The 21,669-nt window shown below is 40.4% G+C and overlaps 2 protein-coding genes across 2 annotated transcripts; one reads left to right on the forward strand and one right to left on the reverse strand.

The window, feature by feature from the left end:
• The first annotated feature begins 1,567 nt into the window (after positions 1-1,567).
• PROZ (protein Z, vitamin K dependent plasma glycoprotein) lies at positions 1,568-8,613 on the forward strand. Its single transcript, XM_005145949.3, has 8 exons — positions 1,568-1,673; positions 3,306-3,469; positions 4,547-4,571; positions 5,105-5,218; positions 6,590-6,721; positions 7,285-7,370; positions 7,450-7,573; positions 8,085-8,613. Exons 1-8 carry the CDS (start codon positions 1,607-1,609, stop codon positions 8,594-8,596), a joined length of 1,224 nt encoding a protein of 407 aa, XP_005146006.1. The 5' UTR covers positions 1,568-1,606; the 3' UTR covers positions 8,597-8,613.
• Positions 8,614-8,803: 190 nt separating this feature from the next.
• On the reverse strand, positions 8,804-21,492 carry PCID2 (PCI domain containing 2). Its single transcript, XM_005145925.3, has 15 exons — positions 21,308-21,492; positions 20,837-20,927; positions 19,773-19,862; positions 19,190-19,263; positions 18,407-18,472; positions 17,829-17,870; positions 17,301-17,355; positions 15,702-15,805; positions 14,894-14,969; positions 14,626-14,767; positions 13,845-13,945; positions 11,766-11,839; positions 11,468-11,593; positions 11,112-11,235; positions 8,804-10,112 (listed from the first exon to the last, which is right to left on the reverse strand). The coding sequence occupies exons 2-15, from the start codon at positions 20,870-20,872 to the stop codon at positions 10,023-10,025; spliced, it is 1,200 nt and encodes a 399-aa protein (XP_005145982.1). The 5' UTR covers positions 20,873-20,927; positions 21,308-21,492; the 3' UTR covers positions 8,804-10,022.
• Positions 21,493-21,669: the final 177 nt, after the last annotated feature.

The following is a 21,669-nucleotide window of genomic DNA, read 5'->3' on the forward strand; positions in this document are numbered from 1 at the left end:
CTGGCCTTGGCAAGGCATGCAGTCTGCTTCTCTCACCCTCATCAACAATCACTGAAGCTGGTTTCAAAAGCTGCAATTGATGGAAAAAGAAGGTTTATTTGGGGATTTACTAGTGAATGCTCAGATCAATTATACTTTGTTAAAAGAACTACAGACTCAAATAATAGCTGGGAATGTATGATATGAAAACACAGAATAGTCTCTATGTTTCTAACTTGGATTGAAAAAAACACCACTTTTTCTCTCACTGGTTGGTGCTTTGACTGTAGAAATGGTTTCCTGCTCTTTCCAGGAGCCTTCCTGTGCTGGGAGCCAAAAACCCCCCTGCATTACCATTGCCATTGCACGCTGTTGTGGTTTAACACCAGCTGGCAATTAAGTACCACTTAGCTATTCACTTTCCAGTGGGATGGGGAAGACAATCAGGAAAAAGGTAAAAACCGTGGGTTGAGATATGAACAGTTTAATAACTAAAATTAGGTATAATATAATATAATGGAAATAACAAGAGAGGTATAAAACAAAACAAACAAACAAAAAAACAATAAAGAAGAGTGGTGGACAGTACAATTTCTTACCGACTGATACCCAGCCCAACCTGAGCAGCAATTGATCTCTTCTGGGTAACTACCTCTGGTTTCAATACTGGGCATGACGTGCTGTGGTATGGAATATCCCTTTGGCTAGTTTGGGTCAGGTGTCCTGTCTCTGCTTCCTCCCAGCTTTCTGTGCCCCTCTTCACCACAGAGCATGAGAGACTGAAAAGTCCTTGACTAAAGGCAAGCACTACTTAACAACAACTAAAACACCAGTGTGCTACCAACATTGTTCTCAGACTGAAGGCAAAACACTGTATCAGATACTAGGAAGAAAAGTAACTGTATCCCAGCCAAAACCAGATGTATGCCAATGGGTTACTCCTTCCTCTCATTCTTGGCCAGGCAGAAGGCTGGCCCTGGCTGATGTGTGTAAGGCTCTGATCCTCTCTGTACTTACACCTCCTATCACAGACTCTGTGTGTCCATATGTGGCCAGGATCCTGAAGTCAGGAAGAGTTTCCCATGCTTTCCTTCACAGCTGAGCAGTACAAACGTAACAGCAAAAAAGAAAAATGCAGTATCTGTTCAGATACATCTCTGCGGCAGAAATCCCTTGGTTGCTTGGTTGCTCCAAAAGCTGATGGGATTTGACTGGTGCACCTCAGCCTTGGTTTTCTGGGGACAGTATATAAAGATCCAAACCATCAAACTGATCCAGCTTGTACCCTGATATGGTACAAAGTACATTCTTAACTGTTGATCTCTTGCTGTTTTGTGTTACAGTAAGTGATAGATTGAAGGTGGGTGGAATACCCAACTCTTGGAGCAGCTCTCCACAGAGCTGTCAAACCTGCTCCACCTTCAGCCGGTGTACTATGAGTTTGAGGTTTGGTTTTGGTTTGTTTTTCCATGTTTTCCCATGCACTGACCTTGCAGCCAGGCTTTGCCCTGAGAGGTTTTGTTTTCTCATGAGCAGCTGGACTTTAAACTTCAACATCTCTCATGTAGCCATTTCCCCCAGACCTGCAGGAATGCAGGCAGGCAGCCATTAGGCTCAGAGGGTAACAATGGCAAGGTGCTCTTGGACAATATTGTTCCTTCTCTCTGCCCTTTTCCTTCAGACAGAGCAGACAGGTATGGCCTTTGTTTTATTGTGGTTTTAATTCTGATTTGTGCTACTGCTGCTCTAAAAACACCAGTAATTGTGTACCTTGTATCATGTTTACTTTGTAGCGCAGGCTGACACCACTGAAAACTGTCTGTTCCTTATTTTCCTTACATTTATTCTGTTTATTTCATATAGCTAAGTAAAAATGGCAGTAGGTTACTGAGGCAATATGATTTTGAAGTAACATAATTTACACAAGGCTAGTATTTTGTCTTTTCTTCCCACTTTTAAAGAGTGTCCCAGATATTAAAGAGAATTTTGTGCTGTATTTCTAGTTGCTGCTGAAATACAAGTAAGAGTCCAGTAAAAGAGGCTGAGATGTATGCTTGTTATAGCTTGAAGAAATTTATGTTTCTGTATTAATCCTCCATGGTTTGACAAAAATAAGGAGGAGATAGGCAAGGAGGAAAAAGATGGTGACAGCTTAAGACAGTCAAAACATCCCTGGCAGCAGCAGAAGTGCTCTGCCAGTTATGCTGGATACACCAGAACCACTGCATGGCAGAAATATGTGCTGGGGTATCAGATAAGGCTTTAAAATGTAAAACACCATCATGGAGCTTTTCCTTTTTGATTTCTTAATCTCATATGCAAGCCTGTTGCTCATCAGGTACCCTTCAAAAGCATCTGTACATACTTTCAGAATAATTTTGTTATTGCTGTCACTTTTTCCACTTCTAATATTGATCATTTCAACCTTTGTGCCCAGCAGCACTGGGCCCCCAAACACTGTATAAAACACAAACAAAACAAAACCAAAAACCAAACAGTCCTGCCCCAATGCATTTACTCTCCAAGCCCAGAACTAACAAACATTTGCTGACACACACAGCCACATGCTGTTTAGTGTCAAAGGCAATAGGGTCCAGCATGGCTGCAGCTGTCTGGCTGCCAGGGAGATTTTGTTGTGGGCATCATTGCAAAGAGGAGCTTTAAGGTCTGATAACTTTAATGTCTTTGATCTCTCCTCTTTAATCAAATAAAAAAGTTTATTGTGTCTTCCATGTAAAGGGTGGCATATGATAAAGCTCTTAACTTCAAGGACTGCTGAGGGGTAGCTTTTAGTTATTGTCCTTAAGACAGATTTGATTGAGAACTCAATGTAATGGTTTTGCTTCTCAGCAAAAAAAAAAAAAAAAAAAAAAAAAAAAAAACAAAAAAAAAAAAACAAAAAAACAAAACCCAAGAACTAAGACTGAAAGGCACTGGTTTGAATCCATCATCATTAAGTAATACAAATAATTCTCACTTCCACTGGTGAGTCTGAAAGCCCATCCAGTCATACAAAACAGCCTCTGCCTTTATGGTAATACTTTCCCCCTTTCCCTCACCGTGCCACAGCAATACTGCTATGTGTGTCTGGTGCAGGAAGAAAAGGTGTTGGGAGGGCTGCAAACTCACCCAGCTTGGGTGCAAGTCCAACACTCCCCAAAAGTAAAACGTGACAGATCCCCAGGTGAGTTTGGGCTAAGAAAGCAAGGTTTTTTCAAAATGTGAGTTTAATAAGGCTGAAACCCTAACTCTTAAAAGAAAGGTAAAAGTATACAAGGAAATTAATCTAAGTATTTACATCAGCATTTTGTCATACAATGTTCCAGTGTTTATATCAGCTGTTGATGCAAACACTGTTATCAAGAGACAGAGGCGTGCTAGTTCCCTACATCTGGAGGAGATCCTCCAAGGCAACTTGGAAAGGGAATGCCTTGAAGAGAGATGTACACATGAAGAAGCAAGAGAAGTGTTTGAAAATGATGAAATGCTTGTAAGTACTTCGTTTTTCTGTCTGTATAATAAAAATTACTTCCTTGGTCCTTTACTATCAAATACAGCTCCACTGCCTGCTTCATTTGTTTGGGTTTATTTCCATGAGAGATCTTTGAACCTCAGCAGGTATAAAGCATGTGTCTTCAATGGTTAAAATCGAAATGCAAAGGTTAGCTCTGATGTTTTTCAAGTCCCCTCCTAAAAAATTATGTGCCCTGGACCTTACGTTGAAAAATCTATGTCTGTTGTCTCATCCTGCCCATGCACAGAAATACAGCTTTAGCATCCCTTAAGGACCAGGAGGGGCAAGGAGGTGTTGGCATGGAGGGAAACAAGGCACCAGTGAATAGTGGGACATATAGATAGGGGTTCACTTGGTCTGCAAATGCAAATCCCCCAATACAAGAGCCCCTCCTGACAAACAGAGGTGGATGCTGCGCTTTTTAACAGGAGCCTGGCCAGAGACTGTGTTTGCAGGGAAAGCAGAGGTGACAGCCATAGGCATGCCTATGGGTGGTCCCTGTGCTCTGGGGAAGGATGATTGGGGGGAGGTACAGGGAGTGGAGAGAGGTGTCCCTTTGGGGAAAGAAGCAGCAAAGCTGGTTGCAGTACCCACGGAAAAGCAGGACACATGGTGCTGGTAACCCACAGCTCTGCTCTCTGCTGACCCCTCTGCCTCCAGCAGCACCTGCTGGGGGCCAAGCGGATGGGATGGGACAGGATGGGACAGGATGGGACAGGATGAATGGGGTCACTTTCCAGGCTGCCACACACTAAAGAGACAATGGCCAGCCAGCTTTTCCAGAAAGCTGTATTGCTGAAGGATTCAGCTGTTCCCCTCTTGCCTATGAAGTTTCTTTTCTTTTATAGCTTCTTAAACCAATACAATAAGCAGGATGCTAACTCCTCCTATCTTATTCAAATTTTGCTGGCAGGGCAGAATTTGTAGCTGTACAGCTGTGTTAAACCACAGTATAAGTTCTCTCATATAATCTTTTTGGTTTATCAAAATATTTATGGAAGATTACACTATTTTTGAACTAAAAACTAATTTATTTTCTTTCCCCCCCCCCAGCAAATGTTTTGGGATGCCTACTATGGTAAGACAGTCTCTTGATTTCTCTCCTTCATAGCACTGTCACACTATGAACATTCAGTCCAATGCTGGTATTCAGAGCGTTTTTAGCAGTTTATTCTACAAGGAACATCCAGTCAGTCACTATTTGTCATGTCTGTAGTAAAGCAGGAGGAAAGGTTTTGATGTGAATGGATTTAAAAAGTAGTAAACGAGAAAAAAGACTGCAAAGTGAATAACAGTTGAAAATGAGTAGATGCTGTCACAGTAAATAGGCTACTTCCTGAACTTGTGGCTGCTCTGAAACAACCTGGGACCTGAGAAAGTCTTCTTTGTGGATACAATAGAGCAGCAGAGCTCTATCAGCAAAACCTCCCTAATACAAACCTAGCACTTAAACCTGAGTGAGATAAAGAGGCATTAAAAACTACTGGGCTGCCTGCAAACTCTGGATGCTGGCATTACATCGTCCATTGGCAGCTGACAAGACAAGAAACAAACCTGTAAAAGGTCTACAGTGTGGTGGTAACTCATCCCTCTCCTGTGGTGTTGCTCCAGGCGGCAGGAGGTGCTCATCGAGCCCCTGCCAGCACAATGGTGTGTGTGAGGACAGCATCCGTGGGTACACCTGCACCTGTGCAGAGGGCTACGAGGGAGAGAACTGTGCTTTCGGTAAGGCATCACCCCCCTGCTGAGAAGCTCTATCTCCTCCTGTCATAAGGGGTCCCTGGGAAACATACACAGCTCTTTCATTAGGGCCAGTTATCAGATTTTAGGTTAAAGCCCACTGCTCTTGGCAGAGCAGGGGTGATGTGTGCTGCCTGCCCACTAAAATGTTATGGCATCCCAAGGTTTTGCAGGCTGCCTCTTCCCCATGAGCCTCCCTGCCCTGGAGTCCAAAGGCGGGTTCCAAAGGCGGGTTTCAAAGGCAACCCTGCCACTGCCACCTGCACTTCCCTGCTGCTTCTCCTGCCAAGGTCCAGGCAGTATGTGGCCTGAAGAAGCAGGGTTGTAGTTCCAGAGTGCCTGGGAAGCCACCCCTGTTGACTCCAAGGCCACACATACCCACAACGCAATTGCTTAGGACAGAGGGACTCCAGAACTGTTTTCAGTGGAAGTGTAAAAGGCGTAAAGCAAAACGGATGCTTTCTGGCATGTAAAACACCCTGGGCCAGATCCTACATTTTCACATCTGCCAGGTTCTACCTTCCAGCCCTTACATCAGTAGTTCTGCTGGCTCAGAGATCCCCTGGGGTGGAAAACGCCCTGGCTGGGGTAAGGCAGGGTCATTTTCTGTATAAGGGTGTGACTGTGACCAGCTTCTGAGGGAGCACAGATGACACAGCTTGGACCAGTGCTGAGAACTGGATCTGCTCAGCAGGAGCTACCTTAAGTGAGGTTTGTCACTACTCCACCTGTGAGCTAGATCCACGGTTAAATGGCTGTTCCTCCTGTTGCTTTGTGCAGAAGCGTTTGCTCAGCTATGGAAAGTTGACCGAGCATGTTACAATGACAAGTAATACCCCCTTTCTTTTTTTCTTGTCTTTGGCAGCTGCTAAGTTTCTTAGCACAAGTGTGAGAATAAGAGCTAAGCATTTGATTTTGCTGCAAAGCAGAAAGCTTAAGCCTTCTTCCTCAAGCAATACCTGCCTTTCTAACGTGCACAACAGTTCTCTCTGTTGCAAATGCTTAGTGTTTTGTTTAAGAGAGCTGAAAGAAAACCCATGGCATCCTTCCATGGGTTCACACAGAGGGCCTTATTTGACCCTTAGCTAACAGCCCCCAAAACTCAGAGGCACAGACAGTCTGGTGCAAGAAGGTGCTGGGTGAGCACAGTTTGCAAAGAGACTGCGGACGCTGCAGGCTCAACTGTCTCCAATTTCTGCTCGAACAATGTGGTGTGAAATACTGCCAAAGCAGAGTCCCTACCCACCTCCACATAAAGCAAGTAAAAAAAGAATGCCAAGTAAAGATGACTCAAGCTATGCAAGAATACTCCAGCTGAACAGTTCCAAATGCTTTTTCCTAACTTGTTCTGTTTAGCTAAAAATGAATGTCATCACCAAGCAAAGGAAGGATGTCACCACTTCTGCTACCCAGGAAGTAATTCCTACCATTGTTCCTGTGCCGACGGCTATGAGCTTGGGAAGGACAAAAAACAGTGTATTGCATTAGGTATGTGTGAGCACAGAAGTACAGGAGGCATATGCTCAGTGCTGTGGCGGGCAGACTTCCATAAGGTATCCAGATGTGATCAACCTGCTTTGAGACTGAAGCAGTGAGCATATTACCTTCCAAGCTGCACAGAAGAAGGAGGAATGTAGGGACCACCACCCAAATGCCAGAACAGTGGTAAATGAAGCAATCTTTGATCTGAACATTTAAACATGGGTCCACAGAGAGGACTTGCATTAACCTATATATCACTCACTGTACCAGGTTTTCTACCTGGTAAACAGTAATGCTAAAGAACAGTCTAAAGCTCAATTGATTCTGATCAGGCACTTGATGGTGGGCAACATCTGCTGCAACATTCATTAGCTTGAACCAGTAGCCTTCTTAATTTTTGCAAGCTCATACTAGGTATCTCATGCAATCTCATCCCCTTATAAACTAGATCTACTAAAAACACAGTAGGAAACTTAAACCTGTCTCTATTTTAGCAAGTAAGGCAGACATTAGTTGTCTCACAATGATACAGCTTGAGGTGTTGATTTTCTTTTTAAATTAATTTCTAGATGAATGTGCATGTGGCAGACTTCAAGACAGTGATAATATGATACGTGGAACAAGGAAGAAAAGCAATGAGCAGTTTCCCTGGCAGGTATTTCTAGCAATTCATGAATCCCAACACTCAGCCTCACATGAACAGTGCTATCTATTGTCCACTTGCATTTTCTTAGGTCCTGCTGCTGAACTCCGAAGGGAAGGGTTTCTGTGGAGGAGTGCTGCTAAAAAGTAACTTTGTGTTGACTACAGCAGAGTGTGCTCTTTTGCACGGGCATTTCGAAGTCAGGGTTGGCACTGGTAGGTGATCCAACACATTTTCTCCTGTTGCAGCACATTTTAGTATTGACAAGCTCAATTTAAAAAAAGCTTACTAAAATTTCTGCTGTATAAAAATATTAAATGGGATGACAGTAGATTTGTTTCCTTTAAGCATCTGAGTAAAGTATCTTGAGCTAGAACTACAGATGCTCCATATGCCCCTGTAAATCAAGCAGAGAGGCAACTGCCTCTTGAATGCAATTCAGAACTCAGCACCTAGGGATAAGACAAATGAGAGGGATTTAGAGGTGGCTTTTATTTCATGCCAAAACTTACTTCTCTTATTGGGATTCTATCCTTTCTGCTGAAATTATGCATGATTCTACACAGCATTAAAAAGCTATAAGGGTATCATCCCTAGTTTACTGCAGTGGTTTCAAGGAAGAGCACCTTTAGTTTCTCTACTGCATGTATTTCTTGGTCAAATTGCATGCAGTCTTCAGATCTCATAAATTATTCCTGAGTGCAGTGAAATGTCATTGCTTCACAGGGTCTAATGGAACAAGTGGAACTGAGAAGATAATGCAAGTTCATGAGACACACATACACATCCGCTACGATGAAGACACTGGTGAGAATGATATTGCATTACTGCAACTCCAAGAGCATGTTGAGTGCAACAACCACCAGCTGCCTGTATGCACCCCTGAAAGAGACTTTGCAGAACACATTTTAATTCCAAAGCTGCCTGGTACAGTCAGTGGCTGGAGAATGGAAGGTGATGAACTTCATGGTGATAAGTTACAGGTTTCATATCTCCCTGCTGAGGACTGCAAACAAAGACTCAACATAAGCCTCACAAACAGGCAGTTCTGTGGACACCTTCAGGAGGCTGTAGACAAACAACTGGCTGGAGGAAGCTTTTTGGCTACCAAGTATAAGGACACTTGGTTTCTGACTGGTATCCTGGGATCTTGGCCACTTGAAGACACTGACTGGGAAACATTTCTATTCACTAACACTGCAAGATATATGGTATGGTTTAAACAAAAAATGAACTAAGACACAAACACAACCAACCCTCCAGCACCAAACCCCCTCCAATCACTGCAAGAAAACACTTGGATGGAGGCAGTACACCCATTTGATTCTCTATCACGATTTGCAGCACATGGAAGTTGCAATGATGTTATGTAACTCCAATTCACACCAAAAAGCCCGTCCGTCTTTTCTCCTTCAGCTGACACACAGAACTGTGAAAGTCATAATGCAGTAAAACTAGTTATTTTATTAAAAACTGACTCAAGTTTCCTAGAATTGTTAATCTTAAAACTCTAAAAGCATTGATGTTTTTCTGAGATTTAAATGTTGCTAGAAGTAAGTGAGTCTCCTGTTACCCTGAGGTCTGAGTCAGCAAATTCAATGTCAGCATCTATACAAGTAAAATTTATGAGGACCAGAGGAACTCCAAGCCTTTAAATGCCTATGTTAATGTAGGACTTGACACTATCATCACACTAAAAATATGCTTCCCCTCTTATATGGTACCTGGGCTTTCCCTTATGAATCAAGTCCTTGTCAGTTAGTGGGTAAAATAAAGCCCAACTGTTATAGAATTGAAAAAAAAAAAACCAACAAAAAACCCAAAAAAACCCACCAAAACTGTTTTAATTCCTATAAAAATAATATAAAAAGACCCAAAACTATAATCCCATAACTATGGTTACATTGTACCACCCGCAAACAAACCCTTCAAAACAGTAACACTTCAGATAATGGATCCAGTGGTAATGTTGACCCCAGAAGCAGAATAAACAAACATATGGATAAGTTACTTAGACAAACTTTTGTTCATCATAACAAAAACTAAATATTACCAGAATTTAAATAAAAACAACCAACAAACCCATCTGTGGGCACATAACAGACAAAAAAAATCCCACATTTACTTGAACCCGTAAGTATTACTGACACAGCAAAGCTTTTGGTGTCAAGCACATCTCTAGTGTTTAGAGAAAGCTTGAAGAGGGTACTTCATACCAGCAAGATTACTGAAGAGGCCTAAAAAAAAAAAAAAGGGAAACCAAGAAAAAAGTAAAATTTCCATTCTAAAGAACGGATTAACACAAGTCAAAAAAGATGATACTTCTCTCTGAACAATAAATGCAGAAATAGGAACACAAAGTTCTTTATAAAAGCTTTTAAGAGTTTGGAAGGAATTTGGAATGTTTTGCTTTATTTACTCATTAAATACTTTGAATTATCAGAAAGCCTGCAGAAACTACTAATAAAAAGCTAGCATTTCACTCCAATGCACTTTGTAACACTGGCAGTCTTGGTCATTCTGGGAAAGGAGCCACAAAGATTTCCTGGTATTCCAGTCCTGGACAGGAACCAGGTCATTTGCAGTGTTCTCAGTGTGATTAGGAGCAGTCCAACTGGACAAGCCAAGTATCTGAAAAGTACTTGCATGGGTACGATGCAATACTCAACACACTGTTGACAGCGGAGGAAATGGGTTCTGCTTGCTGACCACAAGCTTTTGATGCTGATGAGATATGTAGCCTTTAATGTGACCCTGGCACAAGAAAAAGACAGCATTAGTACTGGTAACACAATGCTGGTAGCACAATGCCTACAACCTCCACTGTCTTCAAATTATGTCAAGCTATGTGTGTATACTGAATTACCACTGAACTACTGCACTTGGTATCTGTAAGAATCTGATTTATCACAACCATAACTGTGTTTGCACACTAACAGTGCTGTCAGATTGAGAACCTGTTCCCAGGGCCCCCTACTGGTGTACTTACATTTCCTTGTAAAGAGCTCTACAGAAGAGTTCCTAAATTTACATTTCCTACTTTAAAATGAGGATTTTAATTCATCACATAGTGCATATGTGACGATATAGTACTTCCTTTTCAGACACAGTGTTATAACTCTGAAAGAAGTCTTCCAGTGACCTAATCCCACCCTCTGTTACTCCTCAACCACACCAAATAATCTGTTTCAGAAAGAGAAGTGGTTCATTTTCTTGCTGACACAGTAATGCTGCTCCAAAACTTCAGATTTACTAGAAATCTCTAGGTTTCAAGTCTTTACCTGTTCATGAGTAGTTGATATCCTTTTAAAGACAAAATGTGAAGCAAACTCAATGATATCTGCCTTTAATTTTTAATAATGCTAGAATGTCAAGAGTCTTCTACTTCAAATGAAGAACAAACCCCTTTGGTCCCAGTTACTTTTTTTTTTATTTTTAAATCAGTATTTATGCATGCATAGAAATGACAGTACTGAATTTGTAATGTAAAATTCAACTTTAATTTTAACAGATTCCTGCAAAAGAGGCAGGAACTAGAAGAAGCCTCAGGGCAAATGAAAACATTTAACTTTGGGCATAAGTGAATCAAATTTGTGGGTTTTTTTTGGGTGGGCGAGTTTGTTTGTTTGTTTTTTTTACACAAGAAAACCTCGGATTACTGATAACTTTTTTGTACTAAACTTTCACTCTCTACCTAGTATTTTTTACTGTCTGAAATCTGGAAGGAGGAGATAACAAGTGGTCAGCACTTACCATATATATAAGGTTAGCTAAAATGCACTGGACTTCATCAATATCAACATCATCTACTTGCATGAATTTCAGGGCACAAAGAAAGGCATCTAGAGACAGCTGATGGGTTTTGAGTAGTAAATATCTGAAAGAAACAACAGGAAAAAAGTCTGTTATTGAGAAACAATCACTTAAAAATTCTGGTTTTAGAAAAATGGCCTTTCTACAATAAATTAATTTTAACAGGAATTCAGCTCTGTCAGAGAGAACTAAGCTGCATATATATTTCTGTCTGAGTCCTAGGTGAAACCATATGAAACCTGCTTTTGGAAAAAAAAAGAAAAAATAAAAGAAAAACTAGGTTCTGTTACACTTACACTTTCTTAAAGAGATTTCTGTATGTGATGATTTTCAGCTTCTCAAGGATAAGAAATATTCCACATCGAATAAAGAAGGTCTCATGCTTTGTCAGAGCTTCATTCAGTAGGAGAAGATTGCCTTCACTACAAGGATGAAGAAAGGAAAACATGAGAAGGTGTCTCCCAAATGAGAACAGAACTCATGTGACTTGGTAGGAATATCCTTTTCCACCCTCCTCGATCATCCCAAATAAATAAATACCTCTTACTTAATACTTTTTAACTAACACACAATGCAACAAAACAATCATCATACCTTACAGCCTTTCTTACTTCAGTAAACTGCAGAAGGTCATACTTTTTTAGGAGCTGAACTGTTGGCATATGGCCCTGAAAAATAAAACAGTTTCCAAATTTTCCAGGGTGAAGTCAAATGCATTTTAAATGTAATCTAGTAAGCTATGAAAACAAATTTTAAAGAAAAAGACAAATGTTTAGCCACTTTTTTCTTCTACAGACTATGAGGTGAATAAAAGTCTGTGTAAGACAACCCCCTTGCCCTCACCAAACCCCTTATAGTTCAACTCACTATAGCTACCCATTTATCATGGTTTAGGGAGTCTTCATATTTCTTAATGTTGAGGAACAGTTATTAAACTTATAAAATCAAGATCCTGTGACACGATGCCTAGGCAGAACCAAATTTTATGTCATGGCTGTATGATCTAATCTGCCAACAGAAGAACCATGAGAATCCCAAGCATTGCTAATAATACAAGCAGTGCTGCTGCACTGTCAAGTGGTAGCTCAGTCTGTACCAGATTTTTCCTTCACTATGCCTCCATGTGAAAATAAAAATGCCCTCTCAAAACACACACACACACACAGACAAGAGATAGAAAGCTTAAATTTAAAGAAACAAAAATAGTACACATTGCTAGATCAGGTAATATTTAACCACTCCACTACCAAACAGAAACTTTGTTTTTTCTTCCCCTGCACAGCAGAGATCAGATTGCACACCAACGTGGTCAGACTTTTAGTTACCATCATACTATGCTGTTGGAAACTCCTTTCTTCATTGGAGGATTAGCTGAGAGCAGAACTCAGCTGCATGTTTATCAAGAGCTGCTAGGAATAAAAAACACCCATCCACGATATTTTAAAGTGAGTGTTACTGTTCAGCCTGATTAAAAAAAAACTAACAAAAAACCAAACAAAGCAGCTGTAAAACTGGACCTTGATCTAGTTTCTTTACTGCCTCTTGTACACTAGAACTGCTCCAGAAAAGCCACAGTAATTCATGGCACCCAGTCAGCACTGGGACAAAGTTTTTAGGAAGACTTTGTTTTTCTTTATCAACCCTACCACTGATCTGAAAACAACCAGTAAGAAAGTCAATAAATAAAAAATGAAAACCAGAAGCCCATTATCATACCGACTACACTTTCCCTTTAACAGCTTGACACTGCAAAGGACTGGAAAGAGAGCATTAAGTGAAAAAGGAAGGATGGTCACAAACAGCTTGAAGGTAGAAGATGGCATCTTTCAGGAGGTGATAGTAGCATTCTCCATGGGTAACTTTGGTAAAAGGGGCAGGAACCTCTACAATCTAGTTCTTATGCACTCAGTTACACCAAATTAATTGTTAGCATAATCCCACTAACTCAGGGATACACGAATGCTAGCACAGCACACAACAGGACAGGAAGAAGAAGCAGAGATGTGCTTCATTCTTTTAATACAAAGATGAAATGACCAAATAGTAACCAGCCTTCACTAATTTGTTCGTCTGAACGCTGTACTTCACGTTCCTTCCGACATGCCTCAAATGGGAAAATGTACAAGGTGCAAATAGAAAACTCAAAGACAGGAATCCTTTCTCTCCAGTGGCAAACCCTCCTCAACAGTCTTCAGCCATTTATTTGTACATCCTGCTTCCTTTTACCAGGTTAAAGAAGGAGACAGATTTGTACTAATGAATCCACTCATTCCCTGGCCTACCTGGGCACCTGATCAGCAGGCAGGTACCCTGTAACATGACCTAAGTTACACTGTCAAGTGCTTCTCCAAAGAACTCAAAAGTTATCTTTATTAAAGGAGTAACTTTAGGTTGCATCTTTAGGAGGGCTGGGAGGAAGGTAAGCAGGAAGGAGGATGGGACTTCTGTTTGCTTGTTTTTCCATTTCTCCTTTCCTGTGTTGCTATAAATGACAATTCAACATTTTTTTTTTCCCTTAAGCAACAAGAGTGTATATGCTGGCTCTTACAGGGGTCAGGCACAGATAGCCTCTGAATTCCAATAATGGAAAACCAAGAACAACACTGAGCATGAGTTTGGTTATCTGCCCCCCCCCCCCCCCCCCAAGTATTTAGAAGAGTCACATCTACTCACCAACAACATTTTTACTGGCAGCAGGTAGATCAAAATCATTCTTTTGTTCTTCTGGCTTGAGCGGTGGCAGTGCTCAAAGGCAAATGACAGATATTCTTCAGCTGCAGACACAAATAAAAGTACCAGTAATGCAAGTTAACATCAGAACTGGTTAAAACTGTAACCCAAGTTCTGCGCTCAACATCCATCTCTTGAGCACATTATATTTTAAATTATATATAAAAAAAAAGAATCATACTAATCAAAATACATTAAGAAAAATGCTGAAAGAAATATTGAGGATTCACACAAAATACAATGTGTTACCAGAAAAGCAAGCCCTCCTTCAGAAAGTCTCAGAAATGTGGTTTCTACATCTTCCAATGATGAGAAACAAATTCTACAGTACAGACTGCTAAAGGTTTCCTACAAGGTATACTACAACTTGAAGAGGACAAGAAAGTTGCAAAGCCTCGGTGAAATCTATTACAAACCTATTCTTTTGGATGTTTACGCATTTTATTATGCACATACTATATGTATTCTTATAATGCATAGTACAACAGAGACACTGACATAATTATTTTGAGACCGGGCATATACTACAATTAGAAGTCATATAATTTTATCTCGGATCTGACTCAGCCTCTGGACCTTGGATCTTTCACCACGAATTTTCATTTAATCAGTGAAAACACAACTGCACCTTCTACACACATTTGGAGTCCCACACACACATACACAGCATCAGCCAGATTTCACACCAAGCCGCAAGTAAATCTATCTTACGGGAACATGGTACCTTGCTTAAAGTCACTGTCAAACATGGCTTTGCGTCCAACATAGTATCTGTATGTAACCCTCTGTGCCATACTATATTCATCCTTCAGATTTGAGCTGTCAATTGCTCTAATTAAGGGCTTACACAAATGGAGCTTGTTGATCTGTTAAAAAAAATAATTATATTTTACTCAGAGAGTGTAGATAGACAGATATTATCATACAAAAAAAGAGTGGGTTTGACTTCAAATAAGAAATACAAACCACAGTTTACCAAACCTGAACCTTACCTTAAAATAGATTTTAAACAGCTGATTCACAAGAAACAACATGCCCCACTTTTTGGAATCTTCAATGCCTGCTCGACTGTCATACAAAAAGAAAAAAACTACTAGTACTGGACTTCGTAAGAAAATAATTACTTTGTCCTTATGATAAATTCCCTCCATAGATATTTTATAGATTTTCAGGGTGAAAAGAGGTGTCCAAAAATAAAAGCCAAGGCCAAACTCATCGTCTTAAACTATACCAGCACTGTCAAAACAGAACATGTGTTTCCATCTTAAATATAAACAGCTCTGCTACATTTTTTTATTAATGTAATAAAAAGATGTCATGCAAAATATTATTCATCTGCATCAGGGTTCTCACTCCAGACTGCAGATAACACATACACTAGTATAGAAGTTCCTTATAATATTCAAGGTGAAAGAAAGGTGGGAAAACACCATTTACTATGCTTTGGAAATGTTAAAATTGCCAAGACTGGAAACCAAAGAGTCACTTTTTTTCCATCTAATGGCAATGAAGCAAACTTCACAAATAAACAGGCACAAAAGCATTAGTGATCTTTCCTGAGAAACAAGGACAAAATTGGTCCCTCCCAGCAACATCTGCTAGGAATGTTACACCTGAAGGGGGGTCTCTCCAGCTACAGTTAACAGTCAAGAGAGAACAGACTATAAATGAAAGGAAAAAAGCCTCAGAAATGCTCATCCTTACCTAGAAATAGTCTCAGTAAGTGGGTAAATCTTATGTAAAATTCATTAACTTTTAACAATTTAATATTGCAAGTTTTACAGAAGATCTTTCACTTACGTGTCACTAGCACAGACTCGAAAACAGCTCATCAGCAGTTCTGCTGCTTTTTCCAGCATGTCACCAACTTTGCCTTTCCCTTTCTTCACTAGCTGTTGATCTGCCTACCATCACACAACAAGAAACAACATGTAATTCTACATCCTGGCTCACTGGTTTGCAAAGAATTTAGTTGCCTAACACAGCATTTCATGAAGTATTATAGCAGTAGATTGGTCATGGCTGCTATCCACCAAATCTAGAAGGCAGTCAAGCTCACAGAATAAAAGACAACACTCAGTTGGGCTCCTAAACATTTACCAAACCAAATGCACAAGAGGACCTATTACCTTTAGCACCACTAAGCTTAATGCAGCTTTCAGAAAACTAAAGTCAGGATGATCCGATAGCTGAATTTGAACATTAACACATCAACTCAAGTTTTCAAAGACAAAGAGTCTGGTAAAAATAAAAAATAAAAAAAAAGGTCTTTTGAACAAAAGAAAACTAAAATTATTCCCTCCCAGTTATGGAGTTTGAGTTTTAGAATTTATAATTAAACTTCTCTCCACAGCCAAAGGTTAGATGTTTTCTCTAAATCATATTCAACATTTTCTAGTAATAACACACTAAAACCTGGGGACTTTCAAAAGAAATGAAAAACAGATGTTACAGCTTCAGGACTAAGAAATGAGTTGCTAACATATGGAAAAGACCCATGCACTGATTAATGCAGAGCTTAATAAAGAGTGCATGTGCTGGAAATAAATTTATTTACTATGTGCTTTCTAAAAGTTTTATTATAACACTTGCACTGTCACTAGCTGAAACACAAAGAAGAGAAAAAGAATTGCAACCTTTGCTGCAGAAGTCTTCTCTGTATCAGCATCTTTTGAATGTAATAAGGTAACTTGACCTCTAACTTTACCTCTTCAGGTAAAGTGACTAAAAGCAAGATTATGACCCTGACACTTACCTTGGCCTAGCAGTTCTCAGTAGATCCTTACATAAGCTACTTCAAATCACTAGCCTGAGAAAACTAATGTAAAACTGAGTTTTGGTTCGTTTGGGTTTGTTTGCTTGGGGTTTTTTGTTTGGCTATTTTTTGTTTGTTTGTTTTTGTTCATCAGCCATTGTATGGGCTCAGCAAGGGCTCCCATGAGCATCAGAAGCAGTACATGCAGCTGGAAAAGAGAAATAGAGGCAGACATTTCCCTCTTCATATGCGGGGAATTATTAGACTACCTCAGTCATCCGTGTATTTCCACCCTTATAAACATATCCATCAAAGCCCAAGGATAACACATGGAAATAGTGAGGTGTGCCACCATGCTACTCTATAAAGACAGTACTTAATCACTTCACATGCTCTAAGCAACTACAGTGAGTTACATGCAAGTCGTCAGAACCTCTCTAGTTCAAGCTGTGCATGGGAGGTAGGCAGACTGAGCAATCTAGTTTTTCAACAGGACTGGATGAATTCCGTGTGTCAACAAAATCCTAAGCAATGAGTTGAATACTGCTGAGCAAAATTACGCTATGTAATAAAGCCTGATATATTTCCAGCACAGAAACTCCTAACAGATGAAAGTAATAAGGCTGTTAATCAGATCTACTTACACTGTTAGCAAAAATTCGAAGATCGAGGGCTACAGCATACATAATAGGTAAAGCCCTGGAAAAGTAAAACATAGTATACTTAGTATGTGCAATCACACAATAATGAGACATGAGAAATATAACTTTTTTTTTTGCTAGTTGGTCATAAGACTAGAAAAGTCTACCTTTAAATAAGGAAGGATGCACTTTCTGAAAGGAAAGGTCTTCAAGATTTCACCATTTCCAAAAACCTACACTGGAGGAAGAATTAATTCCGAAACCTCTTTTAATGTGGCTTAAATAAAATGCCATCTCACCTTGAGCAAATTTTTCATGTATTTACTTATGGCTTATTCTACAAAATTCAGCTCAGATGTTTAGTTTTCACGCTTTTGGACATAAAAATTCAAACAGGCAGCAAAACCAATTAGTCTAAATTAAGTATCACTGGGGATAAATAAAAATTATAGGCAAAAATTTTAGTTTGACTACTATGATATTATACTAGGGAAGAGACTAGCTTCTAGCAGCTCTCTATGATGTACTCACCAGTTTTCTTCTTTATGGGCCTGAAATGCCCGCAGGAAAGATGTATTGTATTTAGGAGAATATAAAATAGTATTAAATGAATATTTAAAAATAAGCAGTTGAATGGTACCATATATTATTATGTGAAAAGGTAGAAACCAAAAAAAGCAGCAAACAGGTGAGTCAGCATGCAAAGACACACTAGGGAAAAATGTGGGCACAGCCACGTGCTCCTTGGTGTGGCAGTAGCAGGCAGAAACACTGGCCACTCAGAGATAAGATAGCAGCTTTCTGATCAATATCTTCCTCTCTGACCAAGTATAAACTAGGAGGTATATTAATGATTTGAAGATCTCCTATACTCTGTGATAAAATAATTTCTATTTTAGAGCCAAACAACAGATTCCTTCTTAGTCCTACAGAAAGTTGAAAGCAGAAGAGTGTATATGTATTTCCTTGCTTAAGAACTGAAATAGTTGGAAATGCATCAGGAAGCACACCACATTCTATTACATTTTAAAAGAGGCAAAGACAACTTTCCTACAGGAAGCCTTATAGCTAACCTGAAAACAATATATAAGATTCATGTGAAAGGATATTGGACGATAACTGTTTGGCATTTATATGCTTCTATGAAATCATGGTTTCCAGCAGCATAAGTACACCTGTCAGAGAAAAAGTGCATTAGTGCATCAGAAAATATATACACATAAAACAAATATTTCTTTTTGCTTCTTAACAGGAATAGAGTTTTACAGTTTATTCAAGAGACACAGAAATATGATTAGAAATTTTCCTAACAAAATGGCACACAGAACTAAGCTTGAGAATTGTAGAAAATTGATCCAAGAGATGAAAGGGGATTTGTTGCTATAATATGTACAGTATGAACCATAACATGCTAATGCTTACTGAAACTATAGCCAAGATTAGCAAAGATAAAAAGATTCCAAGATTACTGAAACAAAAGATTATGTTAATGAAGAAATATTTTGAATAAAAGTCTCACAGAATTACTTAGGTCCTAAAGCTCTCTTAAGAGCACTTGTATGACTAAAATAACCTTTAAAAATATTTCTCTTATTTATTCTACTCTAAATTCTCATGTAGCTAGTAAATGCAGAACAAAAGAAACAGCAGGCATCAAAACCAAAACTGTGTCAGTGGCTGTACAGAATGACTGTCAGATACACATAAAGCAAACTTTACGTGGAGAGGAAAGAGGTGGTCTTTACTTCTTGCAGTTCTAGCATTACTTAAGAGTAATAAATATCAAGTTTTCACATGTAAGCCTTTTAAAGTAACTAAGTACACTCAAGGATATCCTTCCCCACCCTGCTGGATGCCTCACAGCTGTCTTCACATTCCTGGTCCATCTTTACCTTAAGTGGGCTGCAAACATTTCATCATATGGTGGTTCCAAGACTTGTTGACATTTCTCCTCCGGTGACGGAAGCTAAGTAAAGAATACATCAATTAAATACTATAAAAACATGCAATGCAACATCATATGATATTTTCTCATGGCAGTTTTATGCATGTGCCTTTATTATCTATCAGAACCTTAAATTATATTAATAATCATATCCAGTGTAATGAACTGCTAGTGTGTATTCCCTCTCCAGAACCTGATTTGAGTTGACCTTAAATAAAAGCATCTGAAATGCATACAGCACAGACACCAGACTCTTGTTACTCACTGGTTTTCTCTTTATAGTCACTTCCGCTATGCCATGTTACTAACCAACGTAGAACTGGCCAGAAAGACTTTTGAGACTGTATCTACCCAGAAAACAATTCAAAGTGGAACACAAAAAGCTATTCTTGTATGAAGAACAGGGAAACAAACCTACCAGGGGATCCTACTCTGTGAAACAGACTTCTGACATTCAGCTCCAATGGAAAGAAACCCATACAGAGCTAGGAAAACTGAAAACAAAATTAAGGTCAAAACCAGATTCTCACCTGTAGCCTTGGGTTCGCAACATGTGGATGTTTAAATGATACTAATTCTGCACAAAACTGTCCATCTCTGCTGTCAATGGCTTCTTGCACCTTCCAAAGAAAATAACCATGTTACAGAGTAAAATCCAGACACTGCTATACAACATATTTGCACATAACTACAGAAGCCACCTTCTTGTTACCATTTGCATACACATCAATAGCCATTAGAACATTATCAAAGGTTTTAAACTAAACAAATCAATGCTGTGCTTTCAATACACCTGTTTTTTGAAAAGGGTATCAGGGAGAAGGTAGGGTGAACACTACTGTGGTTTTTTTTCTTATTTGCAGGATACAAGCAAACCAGAGAATCCCCAAACAATTTACATGGGTTTAGCATAGTAATACAATGGCTCACCACCCGCTGACACCACCACCAGCCTGACACAAGCAGCAGTCAGTCTCTTCAAGCAAACTCCCCCCTGTTTATATACTGGTCATGACGTGCTGTGGTGTGGAATACCACTTTGGCTAGTTTGGGTCAGGTGTCCTATCTTTGTTTCTTCACAGCTTCTTGTGCCCCTCCTCACCAGCGGAGCATGAGACTGAAAAGTCCTCAATCAGGGTAAGCCAAGCTTAGCAACTACTAAACCATTGTTACCATCATTGTTCCCAGACTAAAGTCAAAACACAGCACTGCACCAGCTGCTAGGAAGAACATTAACCCTATCCCAACTGAAACCAGGATGCATACACACTGTGTCTCCACACTTTTGTACTTCTTAAATCTCTCCGTTTCTTCAGTCTTTGAGCTGCATTTGTTTCTGCACAATCCCACATCAGTTCTTACAGATAAACTACTTTACTATCCATTACATCACTAATCATCACACTTTTCAGAAATTCCAAGAATACATTCTTGGCACACAGCCGGTACACTTAGTATAGACTTAAAGAGCATATTTCTTTACCACATCACACATTCTAGGTTGGATTACTACTTTAAGAAAATAACATACTTAGTAAAGTAAATGTATCCACATACAGTGTCCACAGATGAAAACAAAACAAAACTTGCTTACTTGCTGCAAATACTGATTGATGGTGATGTGCGCCATTAAAACACAAGTCGAATAGGCAGGAGTGCCCAACAAAAGGCGGTCGTATCACATTCTGCAAAACGAACAGGCGTTTAGGAGAACAGCAAGCCAGAATATCCACCACTGACCCCTTTTCACCCGGAGGAGAGCCGGGATGACTTGACCGAGACTTTCGCTAGCGGACAGCTGCCGCCAGCCTACAGGAACGGGACCGCAGCCGCAGGGGAAGCAGAGCAGGGTGCACATATACACATACTCCGTTGCTAGGGGAAGCAGCGTGAGGAAGAGCAACCTCAGCACAAAGGCCTGGAGAGGGCAGAGCACCCCGCAAGCCCGCGGGGCCCGACAGCGGAGGGCACACGTTGAAAGAAGCAGGAACGCAGTGGCGGACAAGGACACCGGAACACCCTCACACCCAACACCCCTCCGCCCGACGGGCCTGGCCACCCCTACCTCATAGCAAACTCAACCTGAGAGCAGGGCGCGGCACTCCCAGCACTCCGTACTATGCTTCCGGTACCGTCCGCCACACTTCCGGTACCGGCGCCGGTTGGCCGCCGAAGAGCGCCCCGCAGGCGTGGGAAGTCACGTGATCCCTCCCAGTTTCTCCCCTCCAGCAATAGCTGCTGCTACTCCTCTTCCCCCGCCACGTGAGAGTCTAAAGGGCGTGGCTTTGCCCAGGTAGCCAATGGAAGAGCGCGGTGGGCGGGACCGAAGGCGTGCTTCAGGGATAGACCTCGTGTGGAGGGGTGGGCTGGGGGTGGTTTGTATCTTGTGTGTTGCGGTTGGTGGGGTCGGTGCTCTGTGAGTGGTCG

Source organism: Melopsittacus undulatus, chromosome 2 (genome assembly GCF_012275295.1).
Source record: "Melopsittacus undulatus isolate bMelUnd1 chromosome 2, bMelUnd1.mat.Z, whole genome shotgun sequence".
NCBI lineage: Eukaryota > Metazoa > Chordata > Aves > Psittaciformes > Psittaculidae > Melopsittacus > Melopsittacus undulatus.

Excerpts from the sequence above, each read along its gene's own strand:
- PROZ (XM_005145949.3), top strand. The coding sequence starts at position 1,607 with ATGGCAAGGTGCTCTTGGACAATATTGTTCCTTCTCTCTGCCCTTTTC. Across the intron at positions 4,572-5,104 it reads GTTTTGGGATGCCTACTATG|GCGGCAGGAGGTGCTCATCG; the intron begins GTAAGACAGTCT and ends GTGTTGCTCCAG. Across the intron at positions 7,371-7,449 it reads ATGAGCAGTTTCCCTGGCAG|GTCCTGCTGCTGAACTCCGA; the intron begins GTATTTCTAGCA and ends GCATTTTCTTAG.
- PCID2 (XM_005145925.3), bottom strand. The coding sequence starts at position 20,872 with ATGGCGCACATCACCATCAATCAGTATTTGCAGCAA. Across the intron at positions 18,473-19,189 it reads ATGTTTGCAGCCCACTTAAG|GTGTACTTATGCTGCTGGAA; the intron begins GTAAAGATGGAC and ends TTTCTCTGACAG. Across the intron at positions 11,594-11,765 it reads GAAGTAAGAAAGGCTGTAAG|TGAAGGCAATCTTCTCCTAC; the intron begins GTATGATGATTG and ends TCATCCTTGTAG.